General features: G+C 42.0%; 1 protein-coding gene across 1 annotated transcript in view; it reads right to left on the bottom strand.

Annotated features, from left to right (window-relative positions):
* Nucleotides 1-19,921, bottom strand: part of LOC115790244 (eukaryotic translation initiation factor 4 gamma 1) — a 34,365-nt gene extending 14,444 nt beyond the window's left edge. Inside the window, exons 1-13 of the mRNA XM_030744003.1 lie at nucleotides 19,847-19,921; nucleotides 19,186-19,266; nucleotides 18,359-18,391; nucleotides 17,685-17,705; nucleotides 17,028-17,222; nucleotides 15,978-16,080; nucleotides 10,060-10,196; nucleotides 5,230-5,322; nucleotides 4,657-4,747; nucleotides 1,328-2,338; nucleotides 1,077-1,165; nucleotides 646-841; nucleotides 94-227 (exon numbers count right to left, since the gene is read on the bottom strand). Coding sequence (XP_030599863.1) covers nucleotides 94-227; nucleotides 646-841; nucleotides 1,077-1,165; nucleotides 1,328-2,338; nucleotides 4,657-4,747; nucleotides 5,230-5,322; nucleotides 10,060-10,196; nucleotides 15,978-16,080; nucleotides 17,028-17,222; nucleotides 17,685-17,705; nucleotides 18,359-18,391; nucleotides 19,186-19,266; nucleotides 19,847-19,921 — 2,259 coding nt within the window. The remainder of the gene's footprint in view (nucleotides 1-93; nucleotides 228-645; nucleotides 842-1,076; nucleotides 1,166-1,327; nucleotides 2,339-4,656; nucleotides 4,748-5,229; nucleotides 5,323-10,059; nucleotides 10,197-15,977; nucleotides 16,081-17,027; nucleotides 17,223-17,684; nucleotides 17,706-18,358; nucleotides 18,392-19,185; nucleotides 19,267-19,846) is intronic.
* Between the last annotated feature and the right edge of the window lie 7,229 nt (nucleotides 19,922-27,150).

The raw sequence follows: 27,150 nt of genomic DNA, 5'->3' as shown, positions 1-27,150 counted from the left end.
GCAGAACTTAATTACAATATCCACTACAACGACACATATAGACATCTTTTTTTGTCTTGTTCTTAGCTGTGTATTTATAGTAAATGTTTGCACCTTGTCCAGGACAACATCACTGATAGCTGGCAGACCCAAAGGCTTGTTCATACTCGCTGAGATGAACTGGAAGCCCAGAAGAAACTCTCGGTCATATTTCTTCTTCTCTTCTGTGTTGATTGGCTTCCATTGTTCTGAAACAAAACAAAACACAGAGAATGTGCTTTTGTTAAAAGTCATTTCACAACATATTAAAGGACGAAAACAGTCCAACCGATGAATAATCTGTTGATCTATCAAAGAAAGCTGGTGACAATCATCATCCCCCTTTCTTCTGAGTTTTAGGCAGCATCCCTGATTGCTTTTTGTTAGACTTATTCTAAAGAAAAAGCCAGTGTCATCACTGCTTGAATTGCTTTGAAAGTCACAGCTGCTTGTACTCATTTTTAAAATATAGCATATTACTGTCATTAGCATTCGTTTCCACAGGACACTCTGATACAGATAAAATGCCACTCAGTTCTGAAGAAGCAAACAGTCAACTTGATACACTTAACTTTGGCATACAAATGGGAGAACATCACTGAAAGGTATCAAGGTTCAGACACCCACCCTCTTTGTACTGATACTTCTTGTCGGTGGCGGTCGGGTTGGTGGGATCTGGCTGAATGTTCTCAGCATCCAGCTTGTCCTCCTTATCCTCCCAGGTCAAATCTGCCTCCTCTTGAGCAGGAGGAGCAGCAGTAGTAGGGGGTTGGGGCTCTGGTGCTGGGGCAGGCTCAGGCTCTGGTGGAACCACTTTCTGTGCCTTGGTAAGGAAGGTCAGTTTGGAATTTAGGAATGGGTAAAGTTCATATGTATGGGGAATAATTAAGAGGCTACAGTAAAAATCAGCAACTAGTTTCGCTTATGTTCCTGGAATGGGTTGAAGACTTAAATTGTTTTCTTTTTCAGCTTCAGAGAATTTGGAGTAATGCAGATTAGCTACAACAGATAAGAAAAAGAATGAGAATGAATGAACAAATTCGTTACTGATCACGCACTTCCTTAAAGGCATCCAAGAGGTCTCCCACTGCCTCCTTCTTGTTCAGATCCTTCATCTTCCTTTTTTTCTTTGGCACAGACACAGCAGCTAGAGAGGAAAGAAAGACAGGCAGCCTCAGATCAGCTCAAACATACTGTATCTGACAGAAAACTCAGCAGAGGAAGAAAATCTGTGGATGACAGAAACTGTCATTCTTGATTATTAGTTTGTAGAAAGCACAAAACACACAAACATGATTGAGTGACTCACCTTGCATAGTAGTTTCTACGGGGGCTGGGGTGACTGTCTGTGGAGGAGGAGGCGTGTCCTCTCTCTCCTCTGCTGTAGGAGGAGGAGTGGGCACTGCTTCTGGGGTGCTGTCAGCTATTGAATCCATCTCTGTAGGAGATGGAGTCTCTTCCTTGGTGTTAGACTGGGGCACTGGAGTGTCTTCCTTAACATCCAGGGTGACTGCAGGAACTGGATCGTGAGCCTCCGGCTGGATAGGTGCCGCCTGAGGTGGTTCAGCTTCCTGAACAGTGGGTGCAGGGGTTGAATGTTCAACAGGTGGAGGTATGGCTTCTACATGTGGTGCTGCCTGAGTGCTGGCTGCAGATGTGTGTGAGATTGGCTGCTGGCTGACGTCAGGCTCAGCTATAGGGCTGTCGTCATGCTCAGCTGCGCTGTCGGCAGGCGCCTCGGGGTCTTGAGGAGCTGGGAGCGGGAGACCGTTGGGTAGGCGGAGCTCCTCAGGCTGGGCAATCGGGGATTCCAGAGGGTCCTCCAGGTGACTTGGTGGTAACTCCACTGACAGCCTTTCTGGTTCCAACTCTGTCACACCATTAGTGGAGGAAGGAGGAGTTTGGGGTGTGTCCAGAAACATCACATCCTTTTCGGCTTTAGCCTCCTCCTCCTCGGCCACCTCCTCTTTTGTCACCTCCTCCTCTGCCTCTGTGGCTTTCTTGTCTGTTTTGTTCTGTGCAGAGGAGGTGAGGACAAGATCAGGAAAAGGTGCAGGATAGGCGGGTACCTCAGGTGCGGACTGGGGAGGGGGTGTAGGGTCCCTGCGAGGTGCAGGAGCATCCATCACATCTGGAACGGGAACGTTCGGTGCAAGTGTAGAAATAGTGTTTTCAGGGGTGTTCTCAGCTTCTGATAGTAGAGGCGGTAAAGGGGTCTTAGTGTTCGTATCAGAGGTGTTAGCCTCTGTGGGGATGGAGTCGCCTTTGGGAAGTTCAGGGGTCTTTGCCAGAGGTGGAGGCGTAGGTTTCCTTCTGTCATCTGGAGGGTCAAAAGTCAGAAAAAAAAAAAAAAATTACACAGTTACACAGTCCACTTCATGAGCTCATTTGTGTTCTTACAAATCAACACTGCATCTGTTGTTTCTGAAAAACTGTAAACATATTCACCCACACGTTTACCTTATAACATGGCTGAACACCACTGACACCAGATATTTCCTAGTTGGGCCTCCTATATACAGATGTGGACAAAATTGTTGGTACCTTTCTGTTCAAGAAAGGTTTGAAGGCACCTTCTCCAGACTCCTTCCACAGATGTTCAATAAGATTTAGATCAGGGCTCACTTCAGAATAGTCCAATGTTTTGTTCTTAGCCATTCCTGGGTGTTTTTGGCTGTGTGCTTTGGACATTATCCTGTTGGAGGACCCATGACTAGCGACTGAGAAAAGGCTTTCTGACACTGGGCAGCACATTTGGCTCCAGAATAGCTGCATAGTCTTGAGATTTCATTGTACCCTGCACAGATTCAACACACCCTGTGCCAGATGCAGCAAAGCATCCCCAGAACATAACGAGCCTCCTCCATGTTTCGCAGTAGGTACAGTCTTCTTTTTTTTTTGTATGCTTCATTTTTGTCTGTGAACATAGAGCTGATGTGACTTGCCAAAAAGCTCCAGCTTTGTTTAGTCTGTCCAAAGGACATTCTCTCAGAAGCTTTGTGGTTTGTCAATATGCACTTTGACAAATTCCAATCTTGTATTTTTATGATTTGCTTTCTGCAGTGATGTCCTCTTCGGTTGTCCTCTATTAAGTCCAGTTTGGCTCAAACAATGACAAATGGTGTGACCTGACACTGATGCACCCTGACCTCGGAATTCACCTCTGATGTCTTTGGAAGTTGTTCTGGGCTCTTTGGTTATCACTCTTATTATCTGTCTCTTCAATTTGTCATTAATGTTCCTCTTGTGGCCACGTCCAGGGAGGTTGGCCACAGTCCTGTGGACCTTAAACTTCTGAATAACATGTGCAACTGTAGTCACAGGAACTCAAACTGCTTGGAGATGGTCTTGTAGGTTTTACCTTTAACATGCTTGTCAATAACTCACTCTCTCTCTCTCATCCCCTGAGACAGTGGTCCATGCTCAGTGTGGCACACACCATGATACCAAACAGCACAGTCACTACTTTTCACTCTTTAAATAGGCAGAGTGACTGATTGTAAGTTAGAAGATACCTGCATGCTAATTACAAGACACACTTTAGTTTACTGTGTCCCTGTGGTCAACTTATTGTCAAGCTTTTCTAGGAGTACCATCATTATTGTCCAGGGCAGTCAGTTTTTTTTTCTCCAAATAATTCTGTTAAACCACAATTCAAAAGCAATGTCTGACTGCCATTAGTTTATTTTCAGTACATTTTTATTTATTACTTCTTTCGTCAGTTTCAAGTTATTTCAGTGACCTCTGTGGGCTTTTCTTTCTTTAAGGGCATGGTACCAACAATTTTGTCCACATCTGTATCTACACCTTGTCCAACCACCACCCCTAAATCAGCTTCACCATTTCCCTACACTTGGGTGACCTATTCGGGTATGCTAATGGCTCATTTTAGAATTTTTGCACTTGTTTTAATCCAACTGAGAGAATCATGACAACTAGCATGGATTTGCTGCCATCAAGGTTATTTTGAAAGTTTAGTCACTGGCTGAATTAGCTGGTTAGGTGGCCCTTAATTACCAGTTGCATGCACTTCCATGCTGATAACCCTACTTAACATTGAACAACAAAAACAAATGAAAAAAAATAAAATAAAAATGCTGGTTTAAAGGAAATGTTGCCAGCTCCAGATTTGGTCACCATGGGGCTACCTGTAGCTGCTCATACAGACTAAAAACATGGGCAAATAACTGCAGAATGTAAAGGAGAATGTGTTTCAACTAGGAACTGCTTTTTCCTGCAGGCTGTGATTTATCACGCCCTTATATCCACAAAGATGGTTTGCTTTATTAATTAGGTTTGGTCCCCAATAGCTGTATTAAGTGATCCAATTTATGAAACATTAAGTCACGCATACCACAGGCTTAACTCTCTCTTTCTCTTAGCTTCTTTAAACGCTCTCTCCATTTACTGGTAAAAGTCAGTTTTAACATAATCACAAGACAAAAACATTAACTGGAATCAGCTTATCTTACAGTTGAATTTAAGACCTATTAAAAGCAGACTAATAATAGTTATGATACAAATGGCTAAATAGGATGCATGTAAATAACTGTTAGTTGATTTAAAAAAGCGTAAGTGCCTCAAGTAAAATACATATTAATGTGCAACTGTGTTCAAGACTCTGCATGTGTCACCCACCTGGTCTAACCAGTGCCGGTGTAGCAGCAGCTGGGACACTCTCACCGTTTGCCTGGGTCACCGACGTACTTTCTGATCCTGATATGGCTGTCTGTTGGGAGACATACACACCAATCCTGAAGTATGACCTTAGAATTGAGGACAACTATTTTTTCCATTTGACAATGGGAAAAAAGAAGAAGAAAAAACAGGCTTAAATCCCAGTTGGTTTTAAAAGCCACATGTCTGAGTTTCAGTTTGTTTTGATTTTGACAAAAATCAAAACAGACTAGTGTGTGTAGTATGGGGACTGGCAATCTGCAGCATTCTTTCTGAGTAGTAACGTGGACAGACCAAGTGAAGGAATCCTAGTCATAAATTTAAGATTAAAGAAAGTAGAAAGTAGAAGAAAAATAAAGACTTTGTATTATGCATATTTTAATATGGACCCCAGAAAACTGTAGCTGCTGCCAGAAAATATCATTTTCAAGTGAGAGTTGAGTTTGTAAAATTACAAAATGTAAAAGCTAGCAGCACGCTTGTATGGCTGCTGTCCTGAGTAGTTTTAGTTAAGAACGTGGCACTGTGGCTCACCTGTGGTGGGGTTGGGGTGGAGCCACTACGGCCCCCTGACATAATCTCTTCTGTAATGTCTCGACCTCCTTGGTTTGGGTCTCTTATTCTGATCTGTGGAGGAAAGCAAAAGATGAGCTGTGGCTTTAAGTAAACAGAACAAGAGATGAGGAAAGGGGAAAGCAGGTAAACAACAGAGGCAGCACTTGAGATTAAGCCTACTTCAAATGAAGAGTAAAGGCAGGGAAAAAAGAAAAAACTGCTTCCTATGGTGCAGCATCTACACATGTCCGCCTTCTCTCAGTTCTCCCTCTTGCTCTTACTCACTAGATTGCCTCATTCAATGAAAGCTACATTTCTTCACAGCCTGAACACTGAGGCACACAAAATCCAAACACTAACCACCGTGCAAATTCCTCTGCTGCCCAACTGAATGTGCTTCAGCCTCTGAGTCACCCGAAAAGCTGTCTGAGCGTGAATCAAATTAAGCAAACTTGAAACCAAACAGTGAAACAAAATTCCACTGCTGCTTTAAGCAGTTCATGTTAAAAATGCCTGCTCTCATGAAGGCAAAGCACAATCAGGTCTGACAACAGAATGCATTCCTGTATACCCACAATGGCACAGGAGTGAGTTCAAATCTGATCACTAACACAAGGTGTGCCTATGCGTCACAAACACGTGTTTTCTCTCATTCACACAAAGAAACAATGAATTCAAAACTGTCAGCAAATCTGTTTGAGTCCAAATGCTGCTAACTTAAGTGACTCATGCAGTCACTGAAAAACGATTAAACCATTTGTAACACTTTTGCTCTCTGACTTACTTTTGACCATATTTGCTCAACCATGGTGACCTTTACCTGATTCAGCGTGCTTGCAACTCCTATCCCAGAGCACTACAAACCCCGGTGGGCCTCTATCATCCGAGAGCTGGAGTAGCAGATCTAGCTGGCTTAGAGCTTGGCTTTAAACCCCCGCAAATCAGGACAGTTGGTAGTTAACAAGCAGTTTCTTCTCACCTTAGCTCCCACAATACATATCCAGCGAGAAACAGGACAGCTATACGCAAGAAAGAGCAGGGCTGAGCCTGGGCCCGACTTTCAGTAGCTTGCTAACGACTTGACCCTCTCTCATATGCTAAACAGAACAGGGAGGGAGAAAAAGGATAAAGCAACTGGCCTTGTAAAGCTTTGGAATTGGAATGCGCAAACCCCCGCCCACAGAAACTAACAAACAGTTAAAGGGGCCAGAGTGTGAAGGAGGGGCATGGCAGGGAGAACGGGAGGGTTTCCAGGAAAAAAAAAAAAAAAGTTGTCAAATGAGCAACCGTTACCATCAGAAACTCCCCTTTCCTCATTCTCTCTTTCTCTCTGTGTGTCATCCTGCACAATCTGCTTAAGTTGGAGGGTTTTTTTTTGTTTTTTTTTCCAGACGTCTGAGAGCAGAGGAAACTGAATTGAAGTTTAGTGGGGGGGAGGGCACAGCAGCAGAGGAAGGCTGACTGGTTAGCCCTTCCGGCTCAGAAGGGGGAGGAGAATGGTGGCCACGTGGAGCTGAGCTATGTGCTGACATGTCTTTCACCCCCCGCCCATCTGGACTTTCTCTTTGACATGGGGTGAGAGTGAGAGCATGCAAACAGGGGAGTAGGGGGAAAGAAACGAAAAAGAAGAAGAAGAAAAAAAAGAGGATTTACATTTAGCTTTTGCAAGTCACCTGTTATCTGCATTTTGCAGGGAGATGATGAACACAAGCTAGTTCAAAGACACACACACACACACACTCTCTCCCTTTTGTGCAGCTACCTAAAGCTTTATCTATTGTTCGCACTAGAACCCTGCTGTTCTGTTGTCTTTGCAAGACACCAACTCTCTAGCAGCTCCCCTAACTCTTTCACCCTTGGACACCTACTAGGGGTAGCTCATTTCTTTTTTCTGAACTGAGCAGTTTCTGTCATATTTCAGGCCTGCTTCCAGAACAAAATGACCGGGTGTGCATCAGAAGTTAGTTAGGGTGATCTCTGCCTAGGGCTACAGCTTACACTAGGGCTACCCTTGGAAAAAACGAGGAACCTATTCTAATGGTCATCAAACCACGTTTGTATTGATATATACTGAGGTGTCAAAACTCATCTTTAAAGGGAACAGGGGAAGTCATCAAAGTCGTCCTAATGGGGCAAAGAGTTAAACTGCATCACTCTCAAAATCAAGGAAAGTAAAGCCTGAGGTGTGTACTTGAACACACATAAAAGCCTTTACATTAAGTCTTATGGCCAAAGCCCAACTAAAGTCATTACAAACAGATTTGTGGTGTGATATCCCCAGTGACACTTTGCAATAAAAGCTTCACATTTTATGAGTGTCACAGACAATGTACACAGGATCAGGTCACATGGAATTAGACGGAGAAAAACAGCAGATTATATTGTTGAGTCAAACGTAAGCATTGCTGCAAATGTCTCAGATGTAAAAGGGTGATGACACAAGAGGCTCAAATTGGGGCATGAGTTCACAGAGAGCTACCACATACCAGGCGAGGGCCATGTTAGAGTGCAGGAGGAACACTAGACATTCTGTTGAATCAGGGAATGTTGTACAGCAGCTAGGCTAAACAACATAAGTTAAAGATGAACTTACCCATATCGGTTTCAATCAGTAAACTGAATTTAGTGTTCCAAATCAAGTGTGACTCATAATCAGGCAACAAGGGTGTTTTTGTATTATCTCTAATCTAATTCTCTAATGTTATTGGAGTAAAATGGCAAAAAAAAGGTGTAAAACTTGATAATAATGCTGCAAAGGAGTTTTTGCTTCCTGCAAAGAAAATTTTGATGCAAAACATTCATTTGACGGGCAGCACGGTGGCGCATTGGTTAGCACTGCTGCCTCAAAGTTAGAATAACATCGGAAAGGTCTGGGTTCGATTCTACCTTGGCCCAGGCCTCTCTCCCTCTCTCTGTGTGGAGTTTGCATGCTCTCCCCGTGCTTGCATGGGTTTCCTCTGGGTACTCCGGTTTCCTCCCACATTCCAAAGACATGCACTTACTGGGGTTACGTTAATTGGCTACTCTAAATTGCCCATAGGTGTGCATGAGAGCGTGAATGTGAGTGTGAAAGGTTGTTTGTCTCTCTGCAACAGGCTGAAGACCTGTTCAGGGTGTACCCTGCCTCTAGCCCTATGACAGCTGGGATAGGCTCCAGCCCCCCCGCGACCCTGAACAGGATGAGCGGAAGCGAATGGATGGATGGACATTCATTTGATGCATGAATGAGACACACATACACACAAAAGCTGCAGTAATACACTTTATTTTCAAACCAACTCAACTCTATTTGGCTAATATTTCAAATGGCTTCTCTAATGAACTGAGACTCATGCCAAATCTGGGTGCAATAAACTAACTTCATAATGAGGGACTTGGTCCTTGATTATCAATATGAAGCCTTCAATAACAAGTGCACAGTTAGGTCTCCATATTTTTAAGAATGCCAATACATGTACCAAAAACTTCTTGTAGAGGACACCACATACAAGACCTGCAGATATTATATTGAACACATTCAAAGCTGTGGTTGTCTTTTAGTGGTCTTGTATATTAACTGTTCTCCTTTAGGTAAAGTTAGTACATATGTTTAGGTACACATAAGACAAAACAGCTGATGTTCAAGAGTAACAAAGTTCAGCTGAGTTGTCATTAACTGTATCAAGAAGGAAGACTTCAACACACTTTAAGAAGTCACATCTCCTCCAGGTTTACACCACTGTGCATGTTACTGCCAACAGGCTGCCGCATTTTAACAAAATACAATGCACAGCAGCGACTGAAGCCTTCTCCATCATTCAAACTTTTAGTATGTAACATCACCAAGTGTGTGTCTGTAGATAATACTTCATATTATTTTAAGCCTAAGATGTAAGTAGCATAAAAGAATAGTCCAAGTTACAAAAGCAGAGACATTATATAAGGAGGGAACGTAGCACTCAAAGATTCCTGACAAGAAAATTATGAATTAATGAATTCTGAAATGCTCAAAATGGTGGTGGTCACACCCTACCATCATGTTCTTCCACCAACACATGTTCATAATAGAGGTTCATGATTATTTCGGCTATGTGGTGCAAGGTAGTGAAGATATAGGTGTACTTCTTACTTCCCCTTGGCTTACTGTAGCCATAACACAAATTAACATGTAGGGCTGCAACGATTACTCAACATTGTCGACAATAATTGACAATAAAAATAGTTCAAGAATTTAATTGTTGTTAATAGTCTTTTTTTTATTACTGATGATTTTTTTTTAAATGGAGTGAGATGTCTTCCTGTCCGTCTATCTCTGGCGAGCTTCACACATGCGCAATAGCATTCAGTGGCATGTTTAGTCATGGCAGCTACTGGTCTAACGGTTTGGGACAATTTCACCCTCGATAGAGGAAAAAATAAACATATCTGCAACATTTGCCAAGTGGACCTCACATATCACACAGCAAACCTGATTAAAATTTCTGAATGAAGTATCCATCTTACGTGTGTTTACGACCACATTTTAAATAACATTATGCTAAATGTAAAAGCTGATGGCGAAATAAGTGTGATTCATAATCGAATGATAGGTCAACTTAAAAAAAAAAAGGAAACATTGTGAGATCTGACTTTAATAATAGAAAGGAACTCTTCTTTTGTCTGTTGTATTCCTCTGAAAATTTTCAAGTGGAACAAAAAATGAATAGAACACATAATTGCAAATGAAACTGAGGCGACACAAAGTCACAGGCAATCCTGTAACACATGCATCTCAAAGCAACACTGAGTTTTAAGTGTGGCATATTCTGGGGTGCGGAATGCTGACTGTACCTGTTTACGCTCCCGTTTGGTGGGGATGTGCTGGGCGGGCTGAGGCGGTGGCTGCTGTTGAGGTGGAGGATTCATGATAACGGGCCCCGCCTGCACCGAGGGGGTGAACTGTGGCTGTGCAGGGTAGTAGGCCCCTGCTGTGGATCACAGAAAGAAGAATGTAAACCAAGTCATACTGATACCTGGAGCTTAACATAAATACACCAGCTTAACATGCACAGAAATATCACTTAAATAAATAAATACATAAATAAATACCTTGCCTGTGATTACCAGAGAAGCTATATTTATAGATTTTCAGACCTCTCTTATTTTTGCTTTATTTTGGTTTCGTTTCAGTGTTCAGAGCGAGTTTCCTCACTTCAGTTTAAGGTGTGTTGCTTGATTATTTTACAGTAGTTCTAATATTAATTTAAATTTTTATTCTAAAAAGGGGTTATATTTGACAAACTGGAAAGGCTAAAGAAGTTCAGAACAGTACAATAAAACACCACCTTACATGCAGTCACATAAAATTCAGTTTTAATAAACTTCCTCCTCGGGGTGATTGTGCTGACAAATTTGACCAAACTAACAAGGACTACAACTGTGTATTTTAATTTTATTTTAGGTAGATTTATAGGTACACAATATGATTAATTTGTTATTTGCTAAAGGCTATTTTTTCATTTTTATTTGGAATGGACCAGAATTTACACAGCACTTTTTCTAGTCATAGTGACCACTCAAACTCACACTTTCAACACATTCTCTACCACACACCCAGGAGAAGAATCATAATTTAACCTAACATGCATGACTTTCGTCAATTAACTCAAGTATTTACATAGTTAAATTTTAGTTATTGATAATAACCTTGGTGGTTACACTAGACAAAACGAACCATCTGGAATCAGAAAAGTTCAACGCAAAATCTCAGCTTTTGACTTCTTGAGTGTTTTCTGTTGTAGCTGCGGTTTCAATGTCACTGCAGTGAGTGGGTTTAAATGCTAAAGCCTCTTCCTGCAAATGAGGATGAGTTGCACTTTAGGCAAACAACTTGTACAAACAATTTGATCCAGCTCAAAAATAATTAACTACATTTCCACATAGTTCTGTGAACACTGTAAAGACACCTTAAAGTGGACACTGCTCATTTCTAGCTGGAGTCATCCTTCACTTCAGCCTGTGTCTGAAACAAGCTTCACCAATTTTTTTCTGATTTCCTTCCAAATGACAGAAATAACATGAGTCCACCTTAAAAGATAAGATGGAAATTAGGAATTTCTCTAATTCAGCAGCATTTTGTGGTGTTTTTTTTTTTTTTTTTTTTTGTGGCTAAAACAAGCTAACATTATGCCAGCCAATGTTAGGCTTGAGCGTCCTTTAAAAAAAACAAAAAAAACAAAAATCACACTTTCTCTCCCACACTTTGATTACATTCTCACACATCGTATGAGACTTTATTCACCAAGTGTTCGAGTCCATTAATGTTCAAGTTTCTCTAGTGCCGACTAACAGCAGCAAAAACAGCTTTAGTTCAGGATGTCCTCAAGAACTCACCTCAGTATCCCTGTCACTGGTCAGAAATGAGCTTCACTGACTCATATTGAACTCCTTTCAAAGTTTTACAGCCTCCTCCAGAGTAAACAGACGTGGACACATAGCATACTGACGGCCTACGTTAACTACACATCAACAGATGCCAGAGTTGTTTGCCCTACAGCGCCTACCATAGCTTGGACTATGCACTTGCACTGGGAGGGGTAAGAAAACAGAATTCAGGTGACTGCAGTCTGCAATCTACTGTCATCTCATAGTGAGATTTTACACACTGTAGCCTTACATCATCTATGCTGCATTTTTGTATTGGTCCCTTTTAGCAAATTTGACCACTTGTTGGGGGGTTGCTATAACAACTATTTTCCACTTTCAACTAAACTTCAGACAATTTTCCAAAAAGCAGAAAAATGATTTTGTATTTTTGGAAATTTCTTAAAATTTGAAACAGTGTGATAAATTACTTATTTCATGTAATGAGACCATATAAGGAAAAAAAAGGCAATGCTACAGTTAAGGAAACATAGCACCAAGAAGGACCCTCAAGCAGGCCTTCAGACCATGACACAGCAGTCTGTCTGGCTCAGCTCTGCATTGGTGGCCCTCATCTCTTAAGGACCTAGATACCTGGCACATTCACACACTTGCCATGAAACCAGCTGCCAGTATGACACCCCCCCCCCCCCCCCCCCCCCCTCCCATCCTAAGATCAAGCAATTTTAGCGTACCTGGTCAATAATGCCAACAGGACATAGAATCACTCAGTGACATTACCTGGCCTTGCAGCTGGCCTCAGTTACAGTTCAAAATCAGATGTAGCCCACTTTTAAAGGACTGGGGTTAAAAAATATAAACTGAAGAGGCCCCTCTTTCAGGCTGGGAGTAGCTAGCTCCTGCTCTGCTTCTCTCCCCTGATGCATGTATTACAGTCCAACTCACATTACTGAGTCTACATTGTTGACCAGAGGCAGCACAGCCTAAATATAGTCAAAAACCCACACCGGCTGGGGGAAGACTGTGCACGACAGTAAAGGGAGGGAAGAAAGAGAGTAAGAGGACGACACAGAGAGAGAGAGAGAGAGAGAGAGAGAGAGAGAGAGAGAGAGAGAGAGAGAAGGTTCATAAAAGCAGAAAGAGAGAAGGCAGAATGAGACTTGGACAGTTTCCCAATACTGTAAATAAGATACTTGCAATATGACTCACAAAGCATAAAAGTTTGCCATGGGAGGAGGGCTGCAAAGAGACACTGTCTAGACAACACCTACCCTCAGAGTCCTGCTGCTCTTGAGACCCGAGGTTGCCCATGTTGAATGCCTGTTGAATGTAAAAACTGTGTACAGACACAAAATGAAGAGGGGGTTTTCTTCAAACCCCCTCTCTAATTTTTTTCCCTGTCCTCTCCACAGGTGCCCTCTCAGAATGACTTCTTTTAGTGCTCAGCCCTCCCTCTTCCAGCGTGTCTCCATTTTTGCTCCTCCCTCTGACCTTCCTGATTCCTCCCTCCCTCTCTCCTCGAGTGTAGTGGCAGACAAGCTAAATGGTGCCATTCAGAGTGGCTCTGACCTGCCTGAAGACTCCCCTACCTCTCCACCACGGATGTTATCTGATCTGTGGTGAACACAACACACACAACAGATGGGCACTACGCAGAGCACTGGAGGAGGGGGGCAAAAGGCAAAATGATATTCTGGGATTGTAACTATGCAGCTTAGAACTATGATGGGTGTAAGTCTTTTTTTTTTGGGGGGGGGGGGGGGGGGGGTGTAATTTCTACATGTGCATCACTTTCTTGCCTCAACACAACTTCACAAATTAAGCAGCAGTCAAAGCCCTCAGCAACCAGGGTTAAAGGGCCCTGTCTTACAGTCACTTGACCAGTTATTTTAGAGCATGTGCCATCTGATTTCATGACATGCCATGTGACTCTCAGAATGACCAATGCGACAAACACTGTGAACACAAACACACAGGAGATTATTTTCACTGTCATATGAAAATCTGCAGCACAAACAGCCACACAGCCCACTTATATAAGCTGTCGCCTGTTGTGGTGCAGATGAATGTAGACAAGAAATCCTAAGACACAAAAATGCAGCTGTATGTCCCATCTCAATCAAATATACAGAACAGGAAGCGTTCCTGTTAGGGTTTGCTATATCACATTTATGCAAGAAGTGTGGAGGTGTTCAAAGTTCACATTACACATTTAATCTATTGTGAAAATTCAACTGCAACTAAAACTCCACAGAAAATCCAGAAAAATATTGTTGGGACGCTTTGGGCAGACAAAAATGATGCTGTTCAGGCTTAGGGGAGACACTATAGCGGCTATAAAGGGCTCTGATGTGTGTGACTGAGGAGTTCCTGGAGAGGTCACCAGTCCACAAAAGGAATCGTGCCTCCTGCAAGATTTAAACCTGTAATCTTTTACTTATTAGACAAATGTGTACAAACATAGTCCATAAAATAAATGCAACCATTTGAGGACAACTCATGATTAAAAGCAGTTATCCTCAAACCGCATCTGAACAGTGGCAAACCCGAGGATAAAGCATTGGCATATTTTCCACAGCAATTTCTCTTATTAGCAAAGACATGAATGTAGTGGCCTGTTTATGTTCATCGCACTGGTTGTGCCACACATCAACTGTCACAATTTATACTTGAGCGGAGGGCATGCCAGACTCGCTGCAGTATTCTCCTCAACAATAGGTGCTGCCACTGGAAACCTCTACATCAGTGCTAGCACAGTAGTAGAAGAAGTTGAAACCAGAAGCAAAGAAGTTGAAGAGTCTTTTTTAAAAGGTTTCTCCAGGAAGTTTCATCTTTTGAAAATGCTACATCATCTTCCTCTGTACAATCTGAGAATCTCTGAGCCCTTGTACTGCAATATCACTGAAATGGCAGAAAAAACCAACATGATTGTACACATCAACCCAACGTGCCAGGTTACAAATGTCGAGAGGTGCGCGACTGGCAAAAATTACACCGAAGACCAGCTCACACCAGCAGTTGTGGCATCACTTTCAGGGTGTGCCACTGTTCATGAGGGCAACAATGGTGGGTATAAACATGCCTAGAGTCAGTCACACTCCTGCAGGTAGGTCTGCTAACTATCTGAATACATTAATTTACATTTGCCAAACGTGAATTTACCATAAATAAATTCACAAGTTCTCTTTAGAATCACCAGAATTTTCCCCTATCTAGCTGCAGTGTCTCATGCACAACACAGTGCAAACATAGTGTACAGTGAAGGGCAAATAGTGGGACATGAACAGTCTAGGATTGTGTTTTTACAGGTCTGCTTTGGGACCTCTGTATTCAGAGTTAAACAAAGACAACACATAGCTCAAATGCCTGGTAGGAGGAGGTCAGCAAGTTTGTTTCAGTGCATGGTCAGTTCTTGTGGTACAATGACACAGTCACCACTAGATGGAGCCACAATACATAATGAGCAACAAATGTGTGCGGTTATGCTTAGTATGAGATATGAAAAAATATGACTGTATATTTGGAATGAATAAACACACACAGTAAGAAAGACAATTATGTGTATGAAATATGATCACTGAATGTTATGTTATATACAGAAACATTACACTGCATAAGTGCAGATGCTAATGATTCTGCTGTGGGCCCATTTTAACCTGCTTTGGTGCTAACAGTCAGCAACTTGAAACATTTTCGAGAATGCAGCCACACCCATCAATGAGAACACAATAAATCTTGTAGCTGCAGTTCATTAAAGTCACTGGGTCTATGTTGGCCGAGAGAAAGTTATCCTTGCTGAGTTCTCTCTCTGTAATGGTCTGGAGAAATGTCATTGCTTTACAGTTCTGATTATAACATCTTTTGTTCCACTCCTCCTCACACTCGTTTCATGTTAGTCGGAATAATCAGAACAATCCTGAGCAAATAGATATGCAAGTAATGAGCCGGGGGGGGGGGGGGGGGGCTGGAATGACTATAATCAATAGAAATCCCTAAAATCTGTAGTTCATTAAGGGAAGATGAGTATTTTCTTGTAAACACTTACATGAAGAGGCATACTAAAAGACGACTTTAAAAAAAACAAAAAAAAAAAAAAACAAAGTCAGAATGCCACAAACAACCCCAAAACACACAAGGGACTGTAGATAGTGTCAAGAAAGTATGTTGCTAGGTAAAAAGATCACTGTGCATGCTGTCAGCAACCACGACTGATGATTTTTGATTTCACATTTTCCTCTCCTGCCGTCCTGTGTAAATTGTGTCCTTGCATTACCTTACAAAGTCTACTACCCATGCTTTATTATTGATTTTCTCTGCTACTGGTTTAGTTTGCCAAATGTAAGATCAGTGCTCTGTTCTATGTGAGTGGCACAGATGAGGCTTACCGTAAGTACCATACTCTGCAGGGCTCGTGCTTGGGTAGAAGCTTGGGGTGCCTGCTGCGACTGAGTACTGCTGCGCTGTGGCAACATAGGTTGGTGACCGGTACTAAGTAGCAAACCGGAGGGAGAGTGGAAGACAGGAAGAGAAGGTAAATGTTAAAGAGAGGAGAGAGCGGGAGGGGGAAAAAAAAAAAAAGCATCATTAGATAAACCTAGCCATTAAAGTTGCAGCAGCAAAAAAGTGTGAACACTTTGGAATTACAAGGATTACTAGAAGTGATATTTGAGAGATGTTTCAACTTAACACCTCTTTTTTAGATCATGCCAGCTTCTAATATTCTTGTTTTTCAAACAATTCCTTTGTAAATTTATTTGGGAGCTGTGGTTATTGTCTTATTGCATCATCCACCTTCCTGGGACTCCCAACATTACATGTAAAAGTTCTTAATACAGTTATTGGTTCATTGTTTCTTTACAGTTATTGGTTCATTCCACTTCTTTTCCAAAACGTGCATTAGAATTTAAACTGCAAAACTAATATAATTAAAGGGTAATCTGCCATTTTGTTACTTTTTTTAAATAAGCAATCCATAACTGTTTTAATATTGCCACATTTTCCTGTTCCTTTATTTGCATTTGTGCTGCTGCTGTCTAGTGTTAGTGAAATGTAGCCAATCATATTTGGGACAGCTTTCACACTGTGGAGGTATCTGTGCCCAGGTTAAACTATGCAGCCCTGGTGGAGAGGTGGAGAATCATGCTGAAACTTTAACAGCTAGCTTTTAGCTTAAGGGAGCACTCTGAAGGAAACTAAAAATCGTGTTGCTGGTTATGTGGTGGAGGAAATGCTACAAATTGGCTATGTAGGGTTTACAGAATTGATCTGGGGAAAAACAAAAAAAAAAACTAAATTTTTCTTGAGCTAACAAACTTGCAGAATGTCAAATTGTCAATTTTTCTGTACTACTGTGTGATGTCAGTTCTAAAATAACTACAGTCTAGTTTCAGCAGCATCACTGGCTTCAAAAACACACTCAAGTGGTGCCCCCCTACCTGTCCCGGTATGATGTAGGCAGGTCCCTGTGGTGAGCTGGGGAAGGGCAACTGTTGCTGGGGGATCATCATCATTTGGGAGCCAGGGCCCGCCTGGTAGACATGGGTGGGAGTCACAGGCCGTGGGCCACTGCTCGGTGGGACACCTCGTGGCCCGCTGCTGGGAGGCAGGCTAGCCCTGTTGGGGTAGTAGGGCTAAAGAGATGGCAGGAAAGAGGATAAAGAAGTGTGGACAGTGGGAAAAATGAGAAGAAATATGGTATGATGGACCACAGACAAGCAAGAAAAACAAAAGAGGATTACCCGTTACCTTTCTGACAACTTTGACATAAATAAATGGCTTCTGCATTATTTTATCTCTTGGACACAGGGAAACTAGCTTGTTCAGCCTAATAATAAGCTCAGTGTGTTCATGAATCTGTGGCTAGACTCCAACTGGAAACATATTGGCCCTGCCTGCCAGCAGAGATAAAACAGCTAATGCTGGTTCATTCAGAGTCCCCTCATTGACATTCTGCTGCTGGCCTGGGAGCTAACTGTCGTAGCCAGAAAAATGACACCAAGCCAAGAAAGCACAACACTGCCAAATATTAGGCTCACACATATGCGCTCCTCAAGAGGGTGAGAAAGGGGGAGGAAAGAGAAAACCTGAGTTACCTGTAGTGACCTGAAGCTTCCCTTCAGCAGCACACAGATCACACATAGACACACATAAAATAAAAGCAAGAAGAGGGTGGGAAGAGAAAGAGCGAGAAAAAGAAGGCACCACAATCAGTTAGAGGAAAGCACCCAGAAACCATCTGATCTTAGCCAAGCAGTGAATTAACAAGCAGCATGCAGAGGAAACGCATAACAGTGAACCCGAGTGAATTAGGCCTAGCTGCTCTTAAAGACAGAGGCTTTCAACAGAAGGAGCACAATCAGCTACACAACCTGGTGTTCCACTGTTTTTTTATATTAAACTAATCAGTCTCAGTACATTTTATGAAAGGTTGGTGAAATAGGTACACAGGTATAGGCTCATTTTGACATTATAAAACATAACAACTCACATGGAATTTAATTCTTACTACAGTAAATTCAATTTTTTTTTTTTGGAAACAGTACATGTTCAGTGTATTTTACTCACATCAAACTAATTTTGTTTTCTTGGGCAATGTGAATAACAAAATAAGAAGATTAGGTATATAATGTAGCGACAGTGTCCACACAGGTTTGCAGTCACTTATTCCTGAAATCTGTCAACCCTCTCTATACTGTTCCTTACATGCACTAAACTCCCACCCCCCACCCCCCCCCACACACATGTTAGTCAGCTGTGTTGTTAGTACCTGTTGATGTATAGGCCGGGGCCCGGGAGCAAACTAGAGGAGGAGAGGCAGACAGGACAGAGATTAAAGCTCAAAAGTCCATGCTTCACTGCCTCTAACAGGTTCCTTCAGGTCTGTACATTTGCACAACTGCACTTAACTGCAGATACAGCGTATAACCTTTGGTCAGGGAAAACCTGCTTTCCCATAATCATATATGAAACTGGCTGTGAGAGCTGCTGCATTTTCTTGATTAGCTTTGCCTATGAGGTATATGCTTAATAAATCTTTTTACAATATAATTCTTTTCAAGATTATTAAAAACAAAAAATGAACAGCAAAAATGAACTTCAAGACTGCATACAAAATGATTCATTTATCAAGCTGACTTAAAGCTGATTGAATTTCCTCAACTTAATCAGTGGCAGTAAGCACTGAAAGAGTTCAGATCATGCAGATTAAGCTGTGATACTCCATGAGACACCACATGAAGACCATGCTGACTGACAATTTAAACGGTGCAGAGCTGGAGAGAAGTTTGCACACAGACATGCAGGCATTCTAAGAAATTTAATGGTTCAGAATATGTAAGACAGTGCCAGTGAGCATCAGTTTTACAAAACTGCACAAGAACCTTTTTTTTTTTTTTTAAATCTTGACTGGCTTGTCAGGACTGATAAGATCCAAGGATTAGAAATAATTTTTAAAAAATTACCCTGCACCATAAAAATTAACTTGTGTGGAAAGCAATGAATCCTGAATCTAGCTATAGGTTTTACTAATTTGTCAGGTACTGTGTGTAGTTTCTGGAACAATTGCCACTGCAAGTAAGGAGTGAGCAGGCCTACCTGTCGGGGTTGTGGTGTTGGGTTCATTTGTTGAGGCGGTTGGGTGGCAAACACTACAGACTGCCCAGGGGGGAATGGGGCCTGCAAAAGACAGGAAGTGAGAACAGTAGAAGAGCTTTAACAGAGCTAAAAAAAAGTTGAACATGTAGAGCCCAACAACCATGAAAAAGCATTTACTTTTATAATACCAGCATTCTTTCCTTTATGTGGATGGGGTGCAGACAATGGGCAAATTTGTAGTATTTTGCTATCCTTTTGGACAAAGTAAAACACACACCATTTGATTTGCAAAAAAAAAAAAAAAAAAAAGCAGTTTTGAGCTAGATAGCTAAAAAGATACTGCAAGGCTATACTGGCCCCTGACAACGTGATGGCAAAATTGTATAATGACAGTATCACTCATATACATTGTTCTAGTTAATTACTATGGAGGACAGCGACTGCTGTGGGACTTTCCACATTACTGAAAGTCACACCAAAAAAACTGAAAAAGACAACTTGTGTCTATTGCAGCTGTCCTCCAGAGAACCTCTATTGTTGCTTTTCATTATCTTCACAAAACACTTGAACGACTGCCCTTTCTCTTTGAGAATACACAGCAAGACAGAGCACCACACCCTTGTAGAGCCAATACACAGAGTTAAGTAGCATGGCATCTTACCTGTGGAAGGCCAGGGGAGGGGGCAGTGTGGGGGGTGGGTGGGGGTCCTGTTATAGGCTGTGGTGCTTTACTCATTTCATGGAGTTCTGCATGGGGAGGCAGATGTGGACCTGTGCACAAATCTGAGAACAGAAATGACCAAAGGGTTAAACTGGCCTTTGCTGATTATATTTCCTGCCATTTCAAAAGTTACTTTCACAGCAGCAACACTGATTACAGTAGACAGCAGTATTTACACTTAACTGCAGGCTTAAACTCAAAATTTGGTAACAGCAAAGGCCTTCTGTAGACTTACATTTATGAATCCTTTAAGGTCCTATGTGTTGGTTACACTGGGTGTTTTTTTTCTTCCTAAAAGTCAAACGGAAAGACAAACCTTGTTAATAATGACCACATATCAGCTTGCAGCACATTTTAAAGTTCACAGCGGCTGCATTTTAACCAGCTTAGTATGAAACAAAGAGGCTGGAAACATGTATAAAAGCACATATCCAATTCCACACTGATGTAACTGTACAATAGCTCTCATAACAGCACATTAATAATGACACATACCATGTTTTGCTTCATAACAAGTACAAAAGCAGAGACATTCAACTAAATATAAAACAAAAAGCTAAGACAATACTCAAGTTGCTTTTACTTTTAAAAAGCTAGCAAGCTAACCTCCTCTCCCATGTATATTTTATTTTGTGTAAAACCTATTTAACAAGTTTTTTAAACATGAAAACAGTTCAATACTTTTATGATTTTAAACATCTTAAATTATCAATAGATGTTTGAAAATAACACTAAATTTGAGCACTCATTCGCATTACGCCTACTCACCAAGTTAAATTAACCCCACCCAGTACGCTAATGTGTTAGGTTAGCTAGCTCGTTAGTTAGCGGTAGCATTTTTACATCCATAACCTTAACAGTTATAACAACCTAAAAAAAACAGTAAATTCAATCACCCTATATGATTTTACCTTGGACAGTTCCGCTGATACCCGTTCAGTAATGACTTTAGACGCTGCATACGTATAAACAGTTTAAATAAAACCCAACTTCACCTTCCAACATGCTCGGAGTGGAAAATAAACTCCTGGACTGTCTCCTATCAACAGCTGAGTCTACTTGGAGTTAGCAGCCAGACTTGAACCGGCGGCGTGTCTTCCTGCCTTATAGCCACACAATGCCTGTAAAAATATGCTAATTCTACATCCCCGCCCCCCTGCGGGAGTCGTCTAACCTGTCCCCACTGTGCTTCCAGCTGTGTAGCAGCCCCAGATCCAACACAAGAGTTTCCCGTTTGTGGACCAAAAAATTAAAATTTAAAAAACGTTTGTCGTCTGAATCCCCAACACAGAGACCAAAGCAAAGCAGCAGAATCCTTAATGCCTAGAGTGGAGAAGCTCTCAAATATAAAATGTTTATATTAGTGATAGTCTCTAATGCAGGCATAAGCAGTGGTCATATAGTGAGGCCACTATTACCAATGACACCAATCTGCTGTATTAGATCAATGCAGCCAACCAAAGCTGAACTGTTCAGTGTATGAATCAGTTCACACCTCCCAGAGCAACTCTGTGTCCACAGGGATACTACAGCGGTCTATTCTCCCAACTGTCCTGTCTTTGAAATTTGCCCTCTATTTAGTCTGACCACTACAGTGATACACTCATACACTACAGTCACACCACTGACTAAGGGGGTCATTTCCTTATACCATAGTAAGAGTTCTCCTTAGGTTATATGGTCTTCACTAATAATAACATGTTTAGTATTTATAGCCCAAAGACTACATCATCACTGTCAATGACACACACACCCCCTTTCTGTGATACACAAGCGCACACACACTCATAGAAGCAGCAGAATAAAAAGCCTGAGTCATGATGATTCAGGATGTCTTTTTTTAAGAGGAAATCACACTACAGAAATTGTTGTAATCACTACAGTTTCCATGACTATACCAACACACAAACACAGGGGGATAGAAATCCAATTGATTTCAGCAGAGAGGGTTTCTATACAGCCAGATGAAACCCCTGGCTTAGAAGAACATTGACTGACACTGATGGTAGGAGTGTTCACACCATAGTGGAGCTGTAGCCCTTTAAGAACTGCAGAAATATGGGTAAGAAAGAATGCAGAAGAGTGATAGACAGCGGTTCAAAGGCTCGTCCACAGAAAGACTGTAAGCTGGGCCGGCTGGGACAAAATGCTAAGCAAACAGTCTCAGGGCTAAAAGAGGGTGTCAGAATAAAAAAAACAAAAAAAAAAAACAATTTACTCCAGTCACTTTGCATCACACTGAAGCTGTTTTCACACATGCGCAACAGCCCTGAACTTTTCAACCCCTATTACTGCGTTTCCGCTAGTACCTACTCAGTGTGGCCGGACTGGACTCAGTACAGTTTGTAGGCTTTTCCATTAGGGCCTGATACCAGGTACTTTTTTAGTACCCACTCAGACGGGGTTTCAAGCGATCCAAAAATGTGACGTCGAAGAACAACATGTCACTGATTGACCAGGGAGTAACGTCACTAGCTGAGTCATGAGAGCGACTCCTTCACCAGAATCAACTGCGCTATTTTTAAAACCCAACAGCAAGAAAATAACCACAAAGAAAATAAATTCCATTACTTGGATGGCTTTCCAGTCCTCCATTTCCTGAACCATTTCCTAAAAAAAAAAAAAAAAAAAAAAAAAAAAAACTATCATTATAGCTTTCGCCAGACTAGCCTGTTTTAACTAGGAAATCAAGTTTCTATGAGGGAAAATAGTTTATATTACAATTTGGGTCTCAGCTTCAGAACTGTTACACCCTCACACATGACCATTCACTGGCTATGCCTCCTGCAAATTCAGGCAACAGCACCATGATAACATGCAGAGTTTAACAGCACAGCAGCTGCTACCAGCACATGTTATTCTTGAATTGTGTTTTATTACCACTGGTACTTTAGCCTGATGTCTTTGTTTTCCTCCAAATAAGGGCTATGTGATAGAGGCATTACAAATCAGAAAAAGACATGTAGTGATTTGGAAGACTCAATCAAGCAGCAAACATTTGTGCACTTTTTCCAAAAGCCTCAGTTTCTGTCCACTAACACTAAAATGCAATCTGAGATGGTTCTCTTTTTTAAGTTAACTGAAGAGAGCAACATTTCTTGAAATGAGTAATAAACTGCAGATATTAGTGTGTGAACACATTAAAATCTTTAGGTCTTTGGTGGAATGTTTTCCCCAGAAGTAGTGAGACTACTCAGACTGTGCAAAGCTCCAAAACACAATCCTGGGAGTAGCCTGATGATCAAGCAAAGATCCCAGAGGTCCCCCTTTCTCGCATCAATGTGTTTTCTGGGAGGAGCTGAGGACAGGAATCCGCTCCGCCACCTGACCCCACCCCATTCCCTTGTAACACACAGGCCGGGCCAGTCATTTGAGCTTCTCTGACATGCAGTACTGTGGAAATTCAGCCATGAGCACGACTGATGGGGAAACATGCTCCTTCAACTGTTACATAAGTCGCTGCTGTCTGTAACCAAACTTTGCTGTTAGTGAAGTTGGCTGTCACGTCTCCTGTAGAGGGTGTAACCACTGTGTCTGAACACATGTGATTTAGACTCCCTTTACCCAGTGCAACACTGTTGTAAGTCAAATGTTTACTAAACCTAAAATTGTATTGAGAACTAGGCAAAATTTACTGTCTGGTGAAGTCAGTGAGGGGAAAACAAACAAACCAAAAAAATAAAAATAAATAAAAGACAATTATAAAAGTCACTTTTGTCGTGCCTTCAAGGCCTGCAAATGCTATCAAACAAACCACTCATCCCTCAGCTTTTGCTAAAAGCCTACTGACCCATACATATGACCTTATGAATCTTTTGTACACAATTCAGTGGCCTGTAGGCTCAAATGGAAGTCTGTACCTGCCACCGTCAGAGGGAGTGTGTTGTCTGTCATGATGCCAGAGTTCAAAAAGCTCCAGCAGTGACAGGCTTCACTTAACGCAGCTGGATTGCTTTAATGCTTGATGACTATAGCTATAATTTAGCTTGCAAGCAAGAAAATGTCACATGCTTGTTATGCAAATCAGAACTGTGTTTTTGTTCTGCCATTTACAAGTAGAGCCAACACATACAACACACTGACATTAGGCCAATATTGAAGTTCACTGACCTAAGCAGAAAGGACAGAGGAGATAAACTCAGTCAGGTTTCTGCCCTACTGTGCTGTTCCTTCCAGAAATATTCCAGATTTAAAACATAACTTACATAAAGTTGGGACATTTACAAGAGAAACATTTAAAACAGAAGACTTTAAAAAGCAGAGGCTGAGATGTTCAGAAAAGTTTCCAAAACTGAGTTAAGACAGATGCAGCCACTGTGATGAAGTCTGCAAAGCTCTGTGCAGGACCAAACCACAGCCATGCCAGCCCCTTCACTGTGAAACCAAAGGACACTGCAAACTCACTGGCTAATGCCTTTTGGCAAGCTATATCCTGCTTTATCCTCCTTTATGCCTCCAATGAGGACAAAAATTTATAAAATTATCATACTGTATTAGCTAAAATGTTAAACTGGTGATTGAGATCATAAAGTCATCAACAGGAAGGGTTTACAGAGGTCACAGAGCAAGGAAGCAAGGGGCTGTTTTCACAAAAACTTCTATACAACTGGACCTTTTTGTAAACATGGGAGTAACCCCCTACTGGCCAACAGAAAGAATACAGCTTTAGAGCACTTCAGATCATCGTCCTCCATCTCACCCTATCATTCCCCTCTCTAACACTGAGCAGATGCAGGCCCTTTTGGGGTGGCTGTGGCTCAGGAGGTAGAGCAGGTCTTCTACTAATCGGAAGGTTGGTGGTTTGATTCCCAGCTGCTCAAGTCTGCATGCCAAAGTATCCTTTGGGCAAGATACTGAACCTCAAGTTGCTCTCTGATGCAACCATTGGAGTATGAATCTGTGTGAATGTTAGATAGTAAGCACTTGAAAGTGCTTGTATGAATGGGTGTGAATGGGTAAATGCAAACGTGTTGTTTAAAGTGCTTTGAGTGCTCAGCTAGAGTAGAAAAGCGCTACATAACTAGTCCATTTACTTTTTCACTATATCCATGAATCTTCTCAGTGGTTTTCTTTTCCTCCAGCCTGGCAGCAGCATATTCAACATCCTTTGTTTAGTATTTCGACTATCCCTCATCTGCCCAAACCATCTCAGCCTTCTCTTTATCTTTTTACCATTACACTCCCATTAATTAGCTGACCTAACGCTGCCCATCCCTCACGTGTATATCTTGTCAGATTTTAAGAAGCTCCATTCAAGACACTGTATCACTGGTTTCTCAGCCTGATTAATACTCCCACTTTTTCTTATGTAAAATTAATGAAGTGAATTAAACAAACAAAATATCGACACTGACCAATCCTCATCTCATTTGAGCATCAACAGTCTGTGACGAGCAGACATCTCACACTGAGAATGATGAACATACAGTCAGAGTGTAGCTGCAGTGACACAGCATCATGCCAGCACTGCCTGTCTCCTCCCTCCCCTTCTCTGTCCTATTCCCATGTTCCTCTGGTAACACTCTGCCAAAACCCACACATGCCCAGACTCTAGGCTTTCAAGTTTCACAACAGGATGCTCGGCAGTGTCCTTATGTCAGGCAAACTATAAGAACCTGGCTCCATGTGTTTGTCTGCTGAGAGTTTTATTCATTTCCTCTAGCTGATGCATGTCTGAGACCACTGCATAACAAACACGAGTGTTTGCTGATAGAGAAAGACAGGCAGTAAACACCTGCCTGTATAAGTTATATAGCGTCTGTATGCCATGCATAAGACACAGCATCCATTTTGGACCCACATTGCCAGCTAAGGTCACTTGCTTGCAGTCCTCAACATCAGCCTCATGCTTGCTGCAGTAAGCGAAGTGATTATCAAAAGGTTTAAACGTGAACGTACCTGCAATATTACCCTCTAAACAAAAAAAAAAAAAAAAAAAAAAAAAAAAAAAAAGAGGAAAAAATATGACCTCCAACACCGGACACAGCGAAGACATTGACGCCACGCTTATTACACACAGGTCTGTCCAAACTGTGACACACTTTTGCTTTGATACAGGGGCGTGTCAGTGTTTACCCACGCATCAAATAAACGACAGACATCTATTCACATACTATTTACAATAAACGCACATCCATAAACAATCACAGCTGCCCCAAACATCTGCATATTGAAGCGCGCAGACGTGCTGCTGTATGTTATGCTGTTAGCCATGCTGCTAACTTTCCTAGGCCCAACCTCGATTTACCACGTGGTTTCTCCAGCTACTGGCGCGATGCACAGCCCAGCTGCCGGCTTCACGCCAGCCACACCTCAGCCGACAGCAGCTATGACAACCACCTATTTCACGTACAGCATAAACCACACACAACCAACAACGTGCAGATAAGTCAGCAGTGAAGACAGGTGTGACAGTGGTCGGATCAAAGGAGAAGAATACTAACCCCGTCGAGCTAAGCAGGTGGCTCCTGGTTATTAGCTCCCTGGTTCAATAGCTCAATATGCTGCTCACATTCAGCTGCTAAAGCTTTAGCTGTACGGGGATAAACAGGGCGACAGTGATGCCAGCGGTGTCGTGACAATGATGTATACTATAACTAACCCGAATGAGTCAGACACCTCCGTTTCACCGTGCAGCCAAACATCGCGCTCAGTTCTGACAGCAGCATCACCTTTACGACAGCCTATGCTCACACTGATGCAGCACAGGGGGATGCCGAAAGGAAATCCCAGATTCTCGTGTGGCTCATCTCCCACTGCAGGTGACAACCTGAAAGGCTTACCTGCCTATTCAATCACCGAGGCTCCAAAACAAGCTGTCCAATTTCTCCCTATTCCTAACGCATGTTAAAGCTGCCACTAAATGTTACCTTTCGAATTGCGAGCTGTAGCATTTGCTTTGCTCATGAACAGAAAGACTCTGCTCCAGCCATGTGTACATTCTTATCTTTAAACCAGATTTACTTGCGTGCCTAACGCAGCGGGTTTCAGATTACTACCGGCACCAATCACATCACATGGTTTCAGGTATCAAGTTATGAGTACGCATGTTATTTACAATAAATACCCACAGACATATCTTTATATAAAGTCGGACATCCAAATACGTGTACAGGAGTTCTACCACTTTCTGCCGGGAGCTTGGCATTACGGCAAAACACGCCTTCAACAACCAAAAGCGGTTTCACCGCTAACGTACCTCTGTAGGTTACTCTGTAGCTAGCCTACAAACGGTTGAATAGCTA

Source organism: Archocentrus centrarchus, chromosome 13, assembly GCF_007364275.1.
Source record: "Archocentrus centrarchus isolate MPI-CPG fArcCen1 chromosome 13, fArcCen1, whole genome shotgun sequence".
Taxonomy (NCBI): Eukaryota; Metazoa; Chordata; class Actinopteri; order Cichliformes; family Cichlidae; genus Archocentrus; species Archocentrus centrarchus.
The sequence above is the reverse complement of the archived record's forward strand: the minus strand, read 5'-3'. Positions and strand labels throughout refer to the sequence as shown.